Source organism: Pinus tabuliformis, chromosome 1_1, assembly GCF_031772625.1.
Source record: "Pinus tabuliformis cultivar Carrire ecotype Pingquan chromosome 1_1, CPIR1, whole genome shotgun sequence".
Classification (NCBI taxonomy): domain Eukaryota; kingdom Viridiplantae; phylum Streptophyta; class Pinopsida; order Pinales; family Pinaceae; genus Pinus; species Pinus tabuliformis.
Window position 1 is genome coordinate 900,131,343 of NC_142297.1, and position 17,274 is coordinate 900,148,616.

The 17,274-nt window shown below is 35.1% G+C and overlaps 1 protein-coding gene across 1 annotated transcript in view; it reads left to right on the plus strand.

Annotated features, from left to right (window-relative positions):
- LOC149217313 (putative L-ascorbate peroxidase 4, peroxisomal) overlaps nt 1-11,217 on the plus strand; it is a 159,614-nt gene extending 148,397 nt beyond the window's left edge. The window contains exons 6-9 of the mRNA XM_089390182.1: nt 9,494-9,576; nt 9,673-9,752; nt 10,304-10,406; nt 10,660-11,217. Coding sequence (XP_089246308.1) covers nt 9,494-9,576; nt 9,673-9,752; nt 10,304-10,406; nt 10,660-10,866 — 473 coding nt within the window. The 3' untranslated portion in view covers nt 10,867-11,217. The remainder of the gene's footprint in view (nt 1-9,493; nt 9,577-9,672; nt 9,753-10,303; nt 10,407-10,659) is intronic.
- Nucleotides 11,218-17,274: the final 6,057 nt, after the last annotated feature.

Below are 17,274 nucleotides of genomic sequence, written 5' to 3' on the forward strand. Positions count from 1 at the left end.
GACACAAATGATCGACAAAGTTTTTTCCTCCACTGTCACCCCAAAGCTAGAGTGAATCTTGTCGCTAAGATCTTAGGCGAGTCTTAGTGCTTTAGATTGAATCTATGTAAAAGTGATTTGGGAATTACCTTAGCTAATTGGCTAGATTATTTTATTACAAGTCACTTGGTCTACTAGATTATATTTTTTGTGTCGCAGAAGTGGGTAAATGTTGAGGGTCTATAATGAATGGGTTTTACCCATTCATGTATTAAATTGTAAAATCTTCATGTAAAAAAATATTTAGTGTATGGTCTCTCATAATTAGACACCATGGATAAATATTAGAGGGTTGGAAAAATTATTGATCCCCTCATAAGTCAATTAATTAAATTTTCTGGTAAAATTAAATTAAAATCCTAAGCCAAAAATTTAATTAATTTTGTGTCCTAGGTAACATTAAATTCTCCAGTGGTGAAATTCGTGGACCTTAAAGAAGTTAACTTTTGGAGGTCCTCGGCCAAGGGAATATTGAGGAAATGAAGAAATTTTGGACATTTGGGCCTTGACGATTAAGTCAAAGTCCAATTTTTGAGGAAATTAACTCAAAATAATTAATTTTGAGTTAATTAAAAATCAATTAAATGAAAATTTTGTTTTTCTTCAAAAAATAAATAATTTCGATGGTGATGATTAAAGATTAATTAAATCTTTATGAACGATCGAGATTAATTTGATAGGGATCAAGCGAATTAGCTGTTGGATAATCTATCTATAAATTAGAGGTCGGTGTCAGTTTTTTTTTCATCCGATCTTTGAATCGTGTACTAATCTCTCAAGCTCTCTTGTCTATTTTCTGGAATAAATACAAAAGCCTTTGGGGTTTCAACTTGCGGTGGTGTTCTTCTTCATGCATTTATTGTAATATTGTTTTAATTTCTGCTTAATATATGTGAAAACTATCAATCAATAGCTCTCTTAGAATAAGTTGAATATAGGTATCTTATTCAGTTTGTTGGATCTAGGGTAACGTTTTTAATTTTGATTGAATTAGCAGGTATTTCTATTTCTTCATAATTTTATTGTTATTCTATTTCTTTGCTTGGTTTGATGGTTGATCTAATGTTTGCAGAACATCTCTAAGGTTTTCATTGAGCGTTTGGGGATAGTCCTTGGTTGGGCCAGCCAACTCTCAACACATATTTTTTGAAAAGGCTACCTCATACTAACTTCAAGATTTATCTAAAGATTAAATTTTTATGAATGAAATTTTTGGGCTAACTTCTAACAAACCAATTTTTGTTTGTTTGTTTGTGGAAAAATTGATAGATCTGGGAGCGGAGTTGGACTCATACTCCTCAGATCTTACAGATCCGCAACTCTTGTGCATAGACTTGTAGATATTTCTTATGGATCTAGGATTTTTATTTTTTTATTCGAGTCTTGGGGTTTTATTTGTTTTTTGTATATATAGAGATCTGGGTATTTTTGTTTTCTATTTTGCAAGTGTGGATCTGAAGGAAAATCTAAATCTGGAGCTAGATCTAGACCTTGGAGGGCAAGATCTGGCCTCAACAAAAAATTAGCAAGGAAGATTATTAAGAAAATTTTATTTTAAAGGGTTTTAAATTTAGGTCTGAGGATTTCATAAGTTTTTCTGAGAGAAAAATTGAAGCAGGAATATATTGGTTTTCTTACCACTCAATCTACCGAGGGACCTAAAGGGGCTCCTAAGAAGGCAACTGCTAGGTTAAGGGCAACTGTGGAGGCTTAGCCCACTGTCACCACAACAAAGTCTCCTTGCTCTTTACGGACTTTTACTGATGGGAGGAGTCTCGGTAGTGTAGGGATTCACTTGTAAACTTTAAAGTATATGTCAATGGATAGGTGAGAAGTGACCCCGAAAACCCTTTCCCAAGGATGGGGTGAAGAATGTTGCTTGCTTGCTCTTTAAGCAAGGGACTTGGTCCACCAGGGATAAGGGGTGAGGGTTGGAGGGTTGAGGGAGAAGGGATAGCCTTATGAACAAGTTTCTCAATCCCTATAATCTTTAGGAAACTTGGATTCTCAAGTGGTCCTTGAAAAATAGTCTTTATTGAGAAGTAGGATCACACGGGGCCAAGTGTACCCAACACAAGTTCGGGTATGGAATGTAGTGACCATTGATGTTCCTATCTTGGACAAGGTGAGGGAAAGGACCAAACAAGAATACTTTCTTCGAAAGGTTGAATTGATCCTATTGAGGTCTAACCTTGGGGTTTTATTTGTTTTTTGTATATATAGAGATAGGGGTGAGGGTTGGAGGGTTGACGGAGAAGGGATAGCCTTATGAACAAGTTTCTCAATCCCTATAATCTTTAGGAAACTTGGATTCTCAAGTGGTCCTTGACAAATAGTCTTTATTGAGAAGTAGGATCACACGGGGCCAAGTGTACCCAACACAAGTTCGGGTATGGAATGTAGTGACCAATGATGTTCCTATCCTGGACAAGGTGAGGGGAAAGGACCAAACAAGAATACTTTCTTCGAAAGGTTGAATTGATCCTATTGAGGTCTAACCTTGGGGTTTTATTTGTTTTTTGTATATATAGAGATATGGGTATTTTTGTTTTTCTACTTTTCAAGTGCGGATCTGAAGGAAAATCTAAATCTGGAGCTAGATCAAGACCCTGGAGGGCAAGATCTGGCCTCAACAAAAAATTAGCAAGGAAGATTATTAAGAAAATTTTATTTTAAAGGGTTTCAAATTTAGATCCGAGAATTTCATAAGTTTTTCTGAGAGGAAAATTGAAGCAGGAATATATCGGTTTTCTTACCACTCAAACTAGCAAGGGACCTAAAGGGGCTCCTAAGAGGGCAATTGCTAGGTTAAGGGCAACTGTGGAGGCTTAGCCCACTGTCACCACAACAAAGTCTCCTTGCTCTTTACAGACTTTTACTGATGGGAGGAGTCCTGGTAGTGTAGGGATTCACTTGTAAAGTATATGTCAATGGATAGGTGAGAAGTGACCCCGAAAACCCTTTCCCAAGGATGGGGTGAAGAATGGAGCTTGCTTGCTCTTTAAGCAAGGGACTTGGTCCACCAAGGATAAGGGGTGAGGGTTGGAGGGTTGAGGGAGAAGGAATAGCCTTATGAACAAGTTTCTCAATCCCTATAATCTTTAGGAAACTTGGATTCCCAAGTGGTCCTTGATATTAGTCTTTATTGAGAAGTAGGATCACACGGGGCCAAGTGTACCCAACGCAAGTTCGGGTATGGAATGTAGTGACCAATGATGTTCCTATCCTGGACAAGGTGAGGGGGAAGGACCAAACAAGAATTCTTTCTTCAAAAGGTTGAATTGATCCTATTGAGGTCTAGCCTTGGGGATGCCTAGGCACAATTCGATCCTAGAGCTAGGGCTTGAGAATTCTGGAGATTCCACTGTTAGAATTGCGTCAAATTTGGAGGAGATGGAGGGGACCCACCAGTGCAGTAACCTATAGGAGATCAATTTTTTCCTTTGGGTCAATTCCCGGGAAATTGATGCCCTAGGTGACCTAATGGGGCTAGACTTGGGGAAAAAGGGGAAATGGTTAAAAGAGGGTTGAATGATCACCCTTTTTGAGGGATCAGTGCCTAGTTCACTTGGGGATATGGAGTCAAGGATAATGATGAGTAAGAACTTGGTTTCTTAATCAAGGAGGCCCAGAAAATCAACTTCATCCAATGTTGAGAGAAAGAAAAGAAATGTGACCTTCAAGCATTTAAACTTCAAAGAAAATGATGCAATCTTCTCGAGATAAATAAATCTCTAGGACATTTCATTCATATAACATTGGCCCATACATTAAATTAGCTAAAACATGCTCAATTCCACATTTCGACAATGCAGCAACTAACCCTAATTTTAGCAGTATGCAACAACAATAATAATAGCATCAAAATTTACTTACAACGTTATAGAGTATATACAACTAGCATTTCGTTTGCTCAATAAAGCTCCAAGACGAGAAATAACCCAAATCCATACATCAAAATTCATCCATCTCCAAAAATATCCAACAAGGAAAAAGTTCGAAATTTCTCTATGATTAGAGATCCCAAGTCAAGTGATGATACAAATGAGTGTATCTAACATCAATATATAGCCTCCTAAAGAGTTCGAATTAACCTATGGGCCTACATTAGCCCCCTAATGATAAAATAATGTGCAAATAAAACCCCTATTAGTGACAAGCCCACCAAACAAGTTCATAAGTGTAAAAATAAACCTCACAAGGGGCCAAGTAATAACATGTGGATGCCGTAAGGCCCTCTAAAGGCTCAATAATATCTTGAAGTGCCATATTGAGGAATAAATTCCTCAGAATATGATGGACAAGGGGGTGGCCCCTTGTTCTCCAAGTAGTAGACCTGTGGTGTTCTCATTGGGTATTAGGGAACATAGATGACCCCATGGGTCTCCATATGAATCGGAGATCCTTTGCAAGGGTCCAAGTGGTGGAATGAATGCTGCCATGACATCGTACAAGTCCTGGGACACCTGTCAAGAGTGTAGGGCTCTTGTGGGGGCCTACTGGGCATAATGTAGCAAACATATCATCATCATCCCAAAAGTGGATCTCTAATAATCTCCAAGCGTCCATGAAGATCCGTGGAGTGTTGTCTGCTACTGTGGAAGCCCATGGCCCTCTATGCACACCTTACTTGTGCCAATGTAAACCTTTGGGGGTTAGGATCCCATATAGGGAAACCAAACCCAAATGGAAACCAACTGTAATCTAGCATAAGATCCAATGCGTCCCCTAGGCTTACAGTACAACCAATCATTAAAATAATCGGGTAAAAAGCTTACAAATCATGGATAACAATGTGGGTACTTCATAATGGCATGCCCTTCCGTAGTGGGCTTTGGCATGTGCTAGTGTCTCCAAGCTCCAAAGGGGGTTAGCCAAATACCTTATTAGGTGTTTTCATCCCTTAAAGGGGATAGTATGTCCAAGGTACATCCCTCTAATGGGGGTGGCAAGTGAAAAATAAGTGGAATGGAATAGGGAATGAGAGGGGAAATCTTGGGCCACATAGTGGGGCATAGGGGTAGCTAGATAAAGGGAAGCCCACACCTGGGTATGTAATGTATAGGAGGGAGCAATCGTGGTACATGAGGTGGCCCGACCATGATTTTTCTACCCTTCTTCATATACATGTTGCCTTTTATGAATTTTCTCTAATTAACTACTTAGGGCTCAAAGGACAAGAGCATGATGCGTGAGATATAGCAGTGATTACCCCTTTTTAGGTAGGGCGGTTTATTGCCCTCCAGGGGTTGGGACAATCATGTGTTCCTGAATGATAGAGGAGGCTCATCTAGGGCTTATGGAACCAGGGTGATGGCCATTGATTGGGGTAGAGCTCATGTAATGGCTTTTGCCCACGTGCTAATTATTTTTGTCCTGACCATCTTTTGCATTTTGTGGTACAATTTCCTATTAAATGTGGCCATTTATGCTTTTCACTTTTTCTTTTAATTGCTTCAACCTCCAGGGCATCATTCTAGGCCTGACCCAAGGTGGGGGCAAGGGGATAGGGAGGCTAGCCCTATGTGGACCCAAAATGGGAATGTGGACCTAGGTGGGAGAAAAGATGAATGGGGGTATAGTGAGTGGAAAGGGAGTGATATGTGTGGATAAAGGAGCGGGACCACGCACCCAAAATCGGGGTTTCCCAAGTAGTACCACCCTAGAACCAAATGGTCAATAAAGGAGATCCCACGGGACTAAGATCCAAGGGTAACAACCAAAAGAGATCAAGGGGACAGGAGCACAAACTAAGCCCACTCTTTTCGCCAAATCCCCCCATCAATCCATACCTAGAAGTATCCATGATAAGTAAACCCAATACTCAATTACCAAATGACAAGACATACCTTTAGATTCGGGAGGCCCACCTTCAAACATACGATCAATACAGGTGGGTGAGGGACCACATGGCTGGCTCAGGTGGCAGAGAAATGGCACAACGAGCTAGTAGGAGGCATCAAGGGGCTGTCGGATGAGGCTTATCATGGAAAAAAATTCTCCTGGGGATATCACCCACGAAGTGGTGGGTAACAAGTTTAATATATAAATTTTTGGGATTTATTTTGAGGTTCTTGGGCTACCATTTGCTTCCTGGAAGCCCTTCAAAATTTCTCTGCTGCCTTTTCCTGCGTTTTTCTTCTTGTTGATTCCTTTGTTTCTTTGAAATCGCTCCTCTCTGCTGCTTTTTTGGTCTTCTCTCTGTAAATTTTGACTTTCTCCTCCATCTTCCGCCTCTTCTCCTTCTGCCCTCAGCTCCTACGCTTTCCCTCAGTTCTCGACCCTCATTTCTCTGCTAATCCACAACCCTAAGCTTGTTGTGCTATCCCTTATCCCTCCGCGTGAAGCCAACTCCTCGTTCTTTCTTTGCTCTTTGCAAACCTGCACTTAGAAACCTTACGCTCCCTCACCTGTCGGCAATCTTCCTCCGTGTCCGAGCTCCTCCATCCTTCTTCGCTACTCGTCCTCCCCTCCTTTTTGCGCACTTCCGTCTCCCTTTCTCTCCCACGACCCTCCATTCCCCTGTTGCTCCTCATTCTATTCTTCCCATCGGCTTCCCGAGTCATGTGTCGTAGTAGATCCACTCTAAGAGCCCAGCACACCCACCTTAGCCATAAATGGCCTCTAAGAGATGGCTTGTTCAAGCCATAAGTGTAGGATGAGCCTTGAAATTGGGGCTAAGGGAATAGTCATGATAAAACAAAGGGGTCTAGAGAGAACCTAAGTAATAGATCATTTATCATGGTCTAGAGTAAATACATAAGATACATGGTCACCAATTTTGGTTCATTGTTGTACATAATACAATACTTGTGGTCGTACACTTGATCACTGAACCGTGGACTCAAACACTACCTTAAATCAGGCATGAGATCAACTCCGATGGGACAAATATGGTGAAAAAAATGTATTCGTTATGAAGTGAAACCGAGTTGTAACACTTTGCACTGGTCACGAAGTTTTGGTCCACATTTAACATTTCCACATCCCCTTATTGCTATTAGAATGCCCCATCTTCTTTCACTGGCTCTACTACTGACTCAATTGGTTACATAGCATTTGAATTAGTTGAAATACAGTTACTTACGAGTCCCACAACCAGATGTTGGAGAGTAGCACAATCAGTTTGAAAGTCCTCAATATCAGTGTTGCAAACATCCCGATTTTATTGCAATAAAATCGTGAAATCATGATTTTTGGGCCTAGCCGATGTTTGCTGATTTTTACCGATATTTTGGCAGTATTTTAATTTTGCCAATGTTCGCTGATTATTATTGATATTTTCCCTATTTTTATGATATTTTGGTTTTCTAGCCCCTTTGTCGATTTTTGCTACATTGCTCAATATATCTCCTTTCACTGTGTAAAGTTTTCTAGTTTGAATGCAACTTCAAAGTTTTTAGCCTCTTCTTGGGAATGCATTCTACAAGTAATTGAGAAGAATTGGTTCCTATTATCAATGATATAATCCATTTGTCTTCTTTAAAAATATGTAGATTTCAGTGGTCTCACACAATAAGCATCTTTCAGAATATCCATGATCCATTTTGATATCCTAACATAACACCTCTATGAACCCCTTATTTCTAGGGTTCCAAGGAGATGCGTCACCCCACCTGGGAAACGCGTCCTCATGCTTCTTTGCGCTGCGGAGACGTGGGAACGTTTGGGGGTAGTTTCCCTACGTCGCCAAAAAACAGAAACACGAGGAAACTCGAAGGAGCGACGTTTCCCCCCAAAAGAGGAAACGTTCCCTGCGTTTCCAAAAAGAATTGAGGTCAAATCATAAAAAAAAAGTCAAATCCATATTTTTTTTATAAATTGTGATAAATATTCTATGAATTGATTGGGGGGACAGGGCTTTTTTGGTTATTTCATATTTGAAGGGACCAACAACATGATGGGATGTTGATCCAAAGGATGATGCATAGGTAGGTATGGAGGGACTTCATGAGACACAAATGGGGTTGTGGTTGGTGTGCCACTTAGCATGTTTGTGAATGCAAGTGATTTGAGATTCAAGTGGTGACATGGTTGATCCTGATTTATTCATGCAACAGTTGGATGCAAAGACTAGCGGGGCATTGCCTTGAGCAATTATGTTCATGTGTCATTTGATATGTTCTTATGTTGTCTACTTTTCTGTTTAGGAATTCAGTTGTAGACTTTAGTTTGTTTTGAATCTTGATATATTATATATTAGACTTGACTCTATAAAAATTTGAATCTTGATGTATCAGACTTGACTTTTATTTCAATATTCAGTGTTCACAGTTGGAATTTCAATATGGTTTAAACTTTATTTTCATTGTACAATGTTAAAGTTAGATGTATGATTGTATCATGCTTTTCGTTTGAAATTTGTTTGAGCTATACGATTCATTGATTTATCCTTCATGATGTAAGTGTTATATAATGATAACAGAGAAATTATAAAATTTCAATGATATATTTATAATTTTTTAGTATTTTACTATTTTTGTCGGGGTCCCTTGTGTTCAAGACCTCGATTCCCACTCACGTTTCCTAAAAATTGGTGGGGAGCTTTTGCATAGGCCACTCTTGCATTTCCCTAGAAACTTGGTGGAACTATGCTTATTTCTAGCCACAACACTTAGACTAGCAAGCCCAACTACGCATACCAACATTTTGTTATAGAAGTATAAGAAAATTCCTGAGAGATTAACCTTTTGCATATTTAGGCTGAGAGGAGCAAGGGGCTTTTCGAGCAACAACCAAACCAGAAAGACCATGCAATGCAACCCAAACAAACCAACCCAAACTAAGTCACATGAACTAGAATGTAAAGAGCTTGAGCCACAGTGACCAACATGACCTGAATCGCATGGACCCAAGTCCTAAGCCAATAGAAATCAATGTTGTCGAAATCGGTTGAACCTGCTAATTCTACCAGGGGGCACTGAACTAAAAAAGGCTGGTTCAATGCCAAACTGGCTAGTTTCGTACGACGTTGTACGACATTACCAAGGGCCCACAAAACTCATATTTGTTTTAAAAAACAATAATCTATGAGTGGAGCAGCCTAATACTCAACTCTAGGACTCTAGTAATACTTAAATTCTTAAAGTAAAAGTGACATTTTACCCAAGTTTTTAACATTACCATTAATTGTTTCAGGATGTTTGAGAGTGGTTCTAGTTTCGTGGGATTTCATATGGAGAAAGTAGAATTTTAGGTCCCATTCAAAATCAAAGAACTTTTTACTGTGCATTTTGGGATGACTTGATACTTAAATTGTGTTTGAACTTTTAAAACTGTTTTATCATCTACGCAGTTCCATTGCATATCTTTGGTATCTCATTTGGGTTAAGAAGCCTAGAAGACGTGTCTACCTAGACAAATGACATGACTTAAATTCCAATAGGTGTATAAGATATTGTTTGTTGAATTGAGTAAACAGATTTTCATATTTTTATGTCAAACACTTTTGCAGGTTCACAGCACCTAAGGGATATCTTTTATAGGATGGGCCTGTCTGACAAGGATATTGTTGCTCTCTCTGGAGCGCACACATTGGTAAGATTTTGGTCATTCCATATACGTGCGTTGCTTCTTACTTGATTACATGTTTATGAATCTATTCAAAGGATATAATTTTGTTTCCTTTTTCAGGGAAGAGCACATCCAGAAAGGTCAGGCTTTGATGGAGCATGGACCGAGCAGCCTCTGAAGTTTGATAATTCATATTTTGTGTAAGAAATCGCAGTGTTTTGCTTAATGAACATGATCTTGGATACTTTTTCCATGACAAGTATCTATTGAGGTGGCTATGTATGCCACTTAGCTTTAAGCCGTTTATGTTGTCATTATATATAAGTTTTTTTTATTTGGAATGATCAAATACAAGTACATATTAGGCCTTAGAGGACCGTATAAACTAAAATCAATTAGTTCAGCTCACCTGAAGTACGCGCAGGGAAAGGTTATCATAAGAGACGGTGACTAAATATGAGGACCTAAAATTCATACTTGAATGGGGTATGCATCCCACAGTAACACAATCAACAATCAATTTGCTAATATGGGGTACTATTTTAGGCCTTATCCCATTAATGGTCCCAGGAACGAACTAGTCACTTGATAAAATGAGGCCCAAAACCTTAACAGAAATACAAAACACGATATAAGAATGCTCAACCATTTCAGACATGTATTACTTGTGACAGTCAACTCAATCTTATTACATGTCGCGAAAAGTCGAATAATTTATTAATATTTTGATGTATTTACTTTACATTGTCAGAGAGCTTCTCAAAGGCGAGTCTGAAGGATTACTCCAATTGCCTACGGACAAATGCTTGTTAGAGGATCCCAGTTTCCGCCCTTATGTGGATCTTTATGCCAAGGTATCTTTATCCATACCATATTACATAATCAGAGTATACCTCTTTGATCCCCAGATGTCGCTATCTTGACAGTCATTAATGACTCAGCAAAACAGACTTTCAATTTCTGTCTTCTTCATCGGCCTTGAAATATTGCATGATAGCATATTGTAATTACTGCCGCTGCATATTGCGTATTTACTTTTCCGATGCAGCTGCCTTGGGACTTGTAACTTGGGATTGATCTATAATTTAAAATGGTGTTATTTTGTAGGATGAAGATGCATTTTTCAAGGACTATGCAGAGTCACACAAGAAGCTTTCTGAATTGGGATTCAGAGATCCAAGTTCACTTCCCTCTGGTTCTGGTTGTGAAGTGAGCACATCTACAGTGCTTGTACAAGGGGCAGTTGGAGTAGTAGTTGCTGCTGCGGTTGTTATTTTTGGCTACTTATACGAGGCTAAAAGGAAATCAAAGTGAAAGTGTGCCGCACGGGAAATTCAAATGTTGGATACTGCAATTATATTTAGCATAAATATTCTGAATTGAATGTCCTATTTTCTTTTGAGTAGGTACTGACAGATTCCATGCAGCCCACGCTATATTGTAATCACGAGTTTTAAACTCATGCTTAGTTATTATATATATGATACCATTATTTATGACTAGATTAGATTCCTTTTTATCCCCTATTCTAAACTTGTTGGACCTCCAACTCTGGCACTAATACTGTGAATTTAACAGTGAATAAGAAACAATAATGGCTGGCATGGTTATCGTTGTATATTTTTTAAAATAATGTTAGGAAAGGAGGGATAGATTTTTAACGTATGCATTTGAAATTGTGGTTATTCTGAAATCAAAATGGGCATGTTCACGTGGCAACAAGAATTTAACCATGTGCATGTATCTAGAAGTTAGAACTAGTAGATATGTATGGCATATATAGAATATACATGCAATTTTCACATTGTCATTACATTAGACAAACATTGTCAATATATTATTCATGTGCATATTATTCATAACATTTCACATTGGGTCTCACACCACGATTTAGAAACACAGAACCGATCTCTTAAATGTCTTGAGAGGTTAATTGGACAATGTTTAAAAATTTTCAATGGTAAGTTACGTCAAGAGGTTTGTTGGTTGAAGATTTGAGTTAGCAAATTAGGTTCAATTATGGATAACTATATTAGTTTATACGGTATTATGTCTAGTTTTAACTAATTATAATTAGCAGTTATATAAATTAAATGGCTAGTCAATGGAAATAATTATTAATTTATAATGAGCATCAAAACACTTATTTCATTATACATCTTAAATTGCTAAAATTAAAAAAATTATAAGAATTAACTAATTGTAATTTTGTTTAAAATAATAATAAATTAAAATATAAGTTAAACATATATACATTTAAAAAACACGTAACAAGATTTTTAACTACAAAAATTCACCCTCACTTTATCATTAGAGATTTTTAATCTTTAAGTAAGTTTTGTTACAATACCATGATTTTCGGCACCACATGCCTAAAAACACCATAATTCATTTTATATAACATTTGTTCATATAATAAATTTTTTTATTTGATAGATTTAATTAAAAAGACAAAACACATAACTACTTTGAAAAATCTTAGTTATTGATTTGTGTATACTACTAAGAATATTTTATGGTGGTTAAATTTCTATCATCCATGATAATTAAATTAAAATTTTGGAAGTCTTATTCCAAAATAGAAATGCCTATCAACATGTTTTTTTTTGGTTGGCTTGATCCATGACAGATTTGATCTTGAATTTTCACATAATAGGGCGCTGCATTTTGTGGGCTATATCAATATAATTAACTATATTCAACCATAGTAATTATGGAGTCAACAAGTTGGTTGATCAATGTCTAGGAGGATTGTAAATTGGTGGATCAAAAGTTAGACAATGTGTTGGTTAGTGGGTTAGTGGTGAGGCGGTTAGTAGATTAGTGGTTGTGGTTGTTTTGGGCTATTGGAATAAAGTTATTAGACTTTTAATTTAATTAAAATTATTAGGTGGATGGTAGGGATTTAACCTCCATGGAATATTTTAGAATATTCTTAATAATAATCACAAATCAAAAGTTGAGATTTATATCAAAATACTTATGAGTTTTCCCCTTCTTAATTAATTGATTAATTTAAAAAATGTCACATCAACATGAATTATGATATTGACCCATGGTATTGTAACAAAGTCTATTTACAAGTTAAGAATCTCTATGGTAAAGTGGAGGTGAATGACCATTGTTAAAAACATTGTTACATGTTTTTTTAAATGTATAACTCATATATTATTTATTTTAATAAAATAATAATATATATTCTAAAAGTTTTCTAATCTTTGCAATGGGAGATGTATCAAGGTAAGTGTTGATGTTCTAGCTATTTAATTTATATGGATGCACTAAGAGATTTATGGTATTGTATTATGGTCAATAGGTTAGTGATTCATATTTATCTTAAATTTATGGAGTTGGTGCGTTACGAATAAATTAAGGTGTAGGTTAGTTAAAATTTAACCATAGATAAATGCAACAAAATAAGCTCTTTATATTGATAATAAAAATAATTGTTGAGAGATGTAAAATCACATAAGAAACAAATTACATAATTGTTTGAGACGTTTTGACTAAAGAATTATTATTTATTAATAAACAAATTTTTAATATAAATAAAGAAACAATTGGTAAATAGCAATAAATAATGAATTAAATTAATTTTATTATTATTATTATTATTATTATTATTTTAATCAAAAGGAAGGTCCTATAATAATATGGTAAGACTTAATTTTTTTAAACAATAAAACTAATAAACAAAATAAATAATAAGAAGAAAATAAATAAATGAATAAATAAATAAGTAAAAATATATTATAAAAACTCAAGAAGACAAGGCATGGATACACCATTTGGTAATACTTTAACTATTATCTCTATTCATATTGATAAGCCTCCTTTCAATTTCCAAGGTGTGATGAAAATGATCAATCTTTGCAATGACCCTAACCTCTTCAATGTAGATGTGATCTTGTTTTGGAGATGAACCACACTAGATGGTTCGTAACGCATCGACTAAAAGTTTCTTATGTGCTTTTTACCAAAAGATTTTTCAACATTCATAATATGGATCACAGAAGTCTGAATTCAAATAAAAATAATTATTCAAATATGAAAGTAATAAATTGTTGGATGAATGTTGTCATTGATGTCAAAGGGTGAATGAGTCATTGATGAGTTGCAAGTATCCCTAAGATGCCCCAACATTTGTTTGTCAATATGTGCAAAAGGTTGTGATTTTGGAGGTATGATCAGTACCACGGGTTTCTCTCATCAAGCCATTTCATTTGATAAGTTGCATGCCTTGTGAGTCTTTTTGGTTGGAGACAAATTTAAGTTTGAAATCAGTGTAATAAATCTGCCCCAAAATTGAATGGGTTTGCCCCCACATAAAATGCATGAAATTTGCCCAAATTTGAATAGGTTCAATATGGTTCAATGTAGCCCAAACTATATGGTCCAATTTGTAATCAACACTGTCTTCAAGTTGGCTTCAAAATCAAAATGATTAATTAATTATTAAACAAATTCAAGTTGGTTCCAATAATAAATGTTTTTATTATTTTACATCAAGTTACCAAAAATAGGACTCCCTCCAAAATGTATAAATATTAATAATGGTGGGCATTTAAAGCAAGCAAATTTAGTGCATCTAGGATATAACATCTTTGATCTCACCTAGACCAAAAAGGAGAAATTCGAGTATGAAGAACATGGACTAGGGGTAAAGAAGTCGAGTTTGTCTTTTGAAGTAGGGTAAGTGTCTATGGTTTTTGGTTTTATTCTTTATTCTTTTTGTTGTGGTACACTGGGCTTAAGACCGAGTTTTTGAGCCATATCTAAGGCCACATTTGAAGCAAGGATACCAAAGTTTATTTGACAAGTATATGCTCAGACTGAGCTTTGTGTAGGCAGTAGGATAGGGGCCAAAATTAGCTTTGATCTAATTGCAGAAGAAGGGCTTGTTTAAGCCAAGTTTCAACATAGAGGGAAGTCTGTTGATGCTGGAGGAGGACGATTTAGTCTTGCATAGGCCATTGGCAAGGAATCGAGTTTTGGCCACATAGAAGCCACTATTGATCCGTAGTCCAAGATCAAAATAAAAAAAGTAGACTTGAAGTTAAATCTAAGCATTTGAAGGTTCTAGTTCGAGTCTTCTCTGTTGACATGTATTTGCAAACTTGGATTAATTATGAAGTGCTTGTTGTTAGGATCTCAATGCATAAGCAATCAATCTCAAATCAATTGCAAATTAGAAGTTGTTTGAAGGAGATCTTTGAAGCAGTGTTACTAGAACATTGACAAAACAAAAATTGTAAAAGGCATGTAGTCTTTTGAGTGAAATGGTGAAAGTGGCAGTCATCGTAAAAGGCAAGAGCTTGTGTAGTTTTAGACTAAATTTGGGGTAGTTAGAAGCTGGTATTAGGGTAGAACAAAGGCACATTGAATTGTGTTTGAGAAAGCAACTTGAGGACATGAATTTGCATGAGTACAAGTTCATTGATGATGATGCAACGAGACAATAGTTGATGAGCAATAGTGGTTGAGCAAGAAGACAATGAGAAGATTGTATAATTGTTGAGATTGTTCAGTATTGTTGTAAGTGGGTCATGATCCTAAGTATGAAAGTCCTCAATTTGTTCTATCTTTCATTTCAAGGGTGACAAGTTGGTGCTAGGTAATGAAGTTGTAGCCTCCTTCAGGAGTTTGTCGTTTTCCAATGGGTGCTAGTAAACCATGAGTTGTAGCTCCTTCCAGCAGTAGCTAGTAAAATTAGAAGTTGTAACTTCTTTAAAGATAAAAATAAATTATTAATATAAATATTTTATACCTTGGTTAATGCTTCGTGATACTAAATTGTAAGAAAAAGTAAAACATTGATTCACCCCTCGATATTTCCAACAATAAATTTGGTTCAAAATTTTAATATAATTATTCAAAATAGAAAATAATTAATATATAAGAAGAATCTAAATTTTTAATTTTTCTCAAATTTAAACTATTATTTCTTTTATATATAAATAAATAAATTTATGTTGTTGTTGTTGTTGTTGTCGTTGTTGTTGTTACTACTTTTTTATATTACAAAAACAAAAACACAATAAATAACAATATCCCATAAAACTATAAAAAAATATTTTTAATAACATAGATATATCATGAAATAGACCATATGGAATAGAAATGTAAAATTTTACTTTATTGTTTTAATCAAAAATAAAATTCAACTTTCAATATAATTTTTACCTCATTTTTATTTTTATTTTTATATAAATAAATAAAATACTCTTATCCAATAATATTATATATACCGTTCTCCTCCATTGTGATATAAATAAATAAATAAAAGTACCCCTATACTTACTATATATATTCCACCCATTAAAATTTCAAATAAATGCAAAATTAATTACCATATAAGTGTACGGATGATAATGCAAAATTAATTACAATATAAATATATGGATGATTTATGGTATATATAATCAACACATTAAGATTCCAAAGAATTATATATGTTCCAGTCATAAAAACAAGTCAAATACCAATAATGATTAACCAATATATGACAACTCATTATTTGCCGATATATGATAACTCATGATGGTAGATATATTGTGTGCATGGTATAAATTAGAGAGACCCACCCTCTTGTTTGTTAAGTATTTTTTTTGATGATTTCTATTAATGTGAAGTTCTTTATTTTTTTTCATGTATTTTTGTTATTGTTGTTTGGAAGTTTCACTTAAAAGGTTTAATCATAATTTTTTTGGAAAAAATATTAATGTATTTTTAATGAAATATAATAAAATTTGTAGATTGTATGACATATTGGTTAATTAAAAAAGCCAAAGTTTAATGGAAAAATTATGGATGGCATAGAGCATCTATTAATTTAAAGATTATATATAGTTCAATCATTCATCACCAGTTAGTGAGAATATGACATCTATTAGCCACATCGTTCATTCATCACTAGTTAGTGGAGAATATGACATCCATTAGCCACATCATTCATCGCCAGTTAGTGAAGAATACGCGATCCATTAGCCACACCGGGTAAGTAATTTCTTCACAAGATTGCAAGCTATTTCCACTATAATGCCTCTCTGACTATCCTTAAAATCTCACTAGGATAAAGACTTATTCCACTGCATTTTTTATTTATAATTGGTATTTAATAATTGAAGAATTTTGACAAATACACTTTGGACTTTTATTAATGGACCTCCAGTTTGGAAAATTTAAGATAAATATAATTCACTAAATTGATAAGAATTGTCATTATGAATTGTAAACAATGTAAACTTTCAAACAGGAACTGTAAACTCAAAATGAGAACTCTAGCCAAAAAATCCCTAAAAAACATGAAAAACAGGCCAAAAGTGAAAATTGTGTATTCTAGAATGATGTTTATTTTAAAGGGTAAATTTTCAACATTTTTTAAAAATGGCAATAAAAACCATTTTTTTTTTGCAAAAAAGACTAAAAAACACACACTGGAAACTAAAAGTGTTGATGTTAGAAGAACATTTTTTTTCGAGGTACAATTTCAACAATTTTTAGCAACATTGTTAAAGATAAAATAATGGGACCTGAAAAACCTTAAAATTCCAACAATTTTCATTCATATCATTAAAGATAAAATATCAAGACTCTAAAAAACCTTAAAATTCTAATTGTTTTCAACCCTAACATGAAAGATAAACTATCATAATTAAGAAAAACCTTAAAATTTTGACAAATTTTCAACCATGGAATTAAAAAACCTTAAGTTTTCAACAT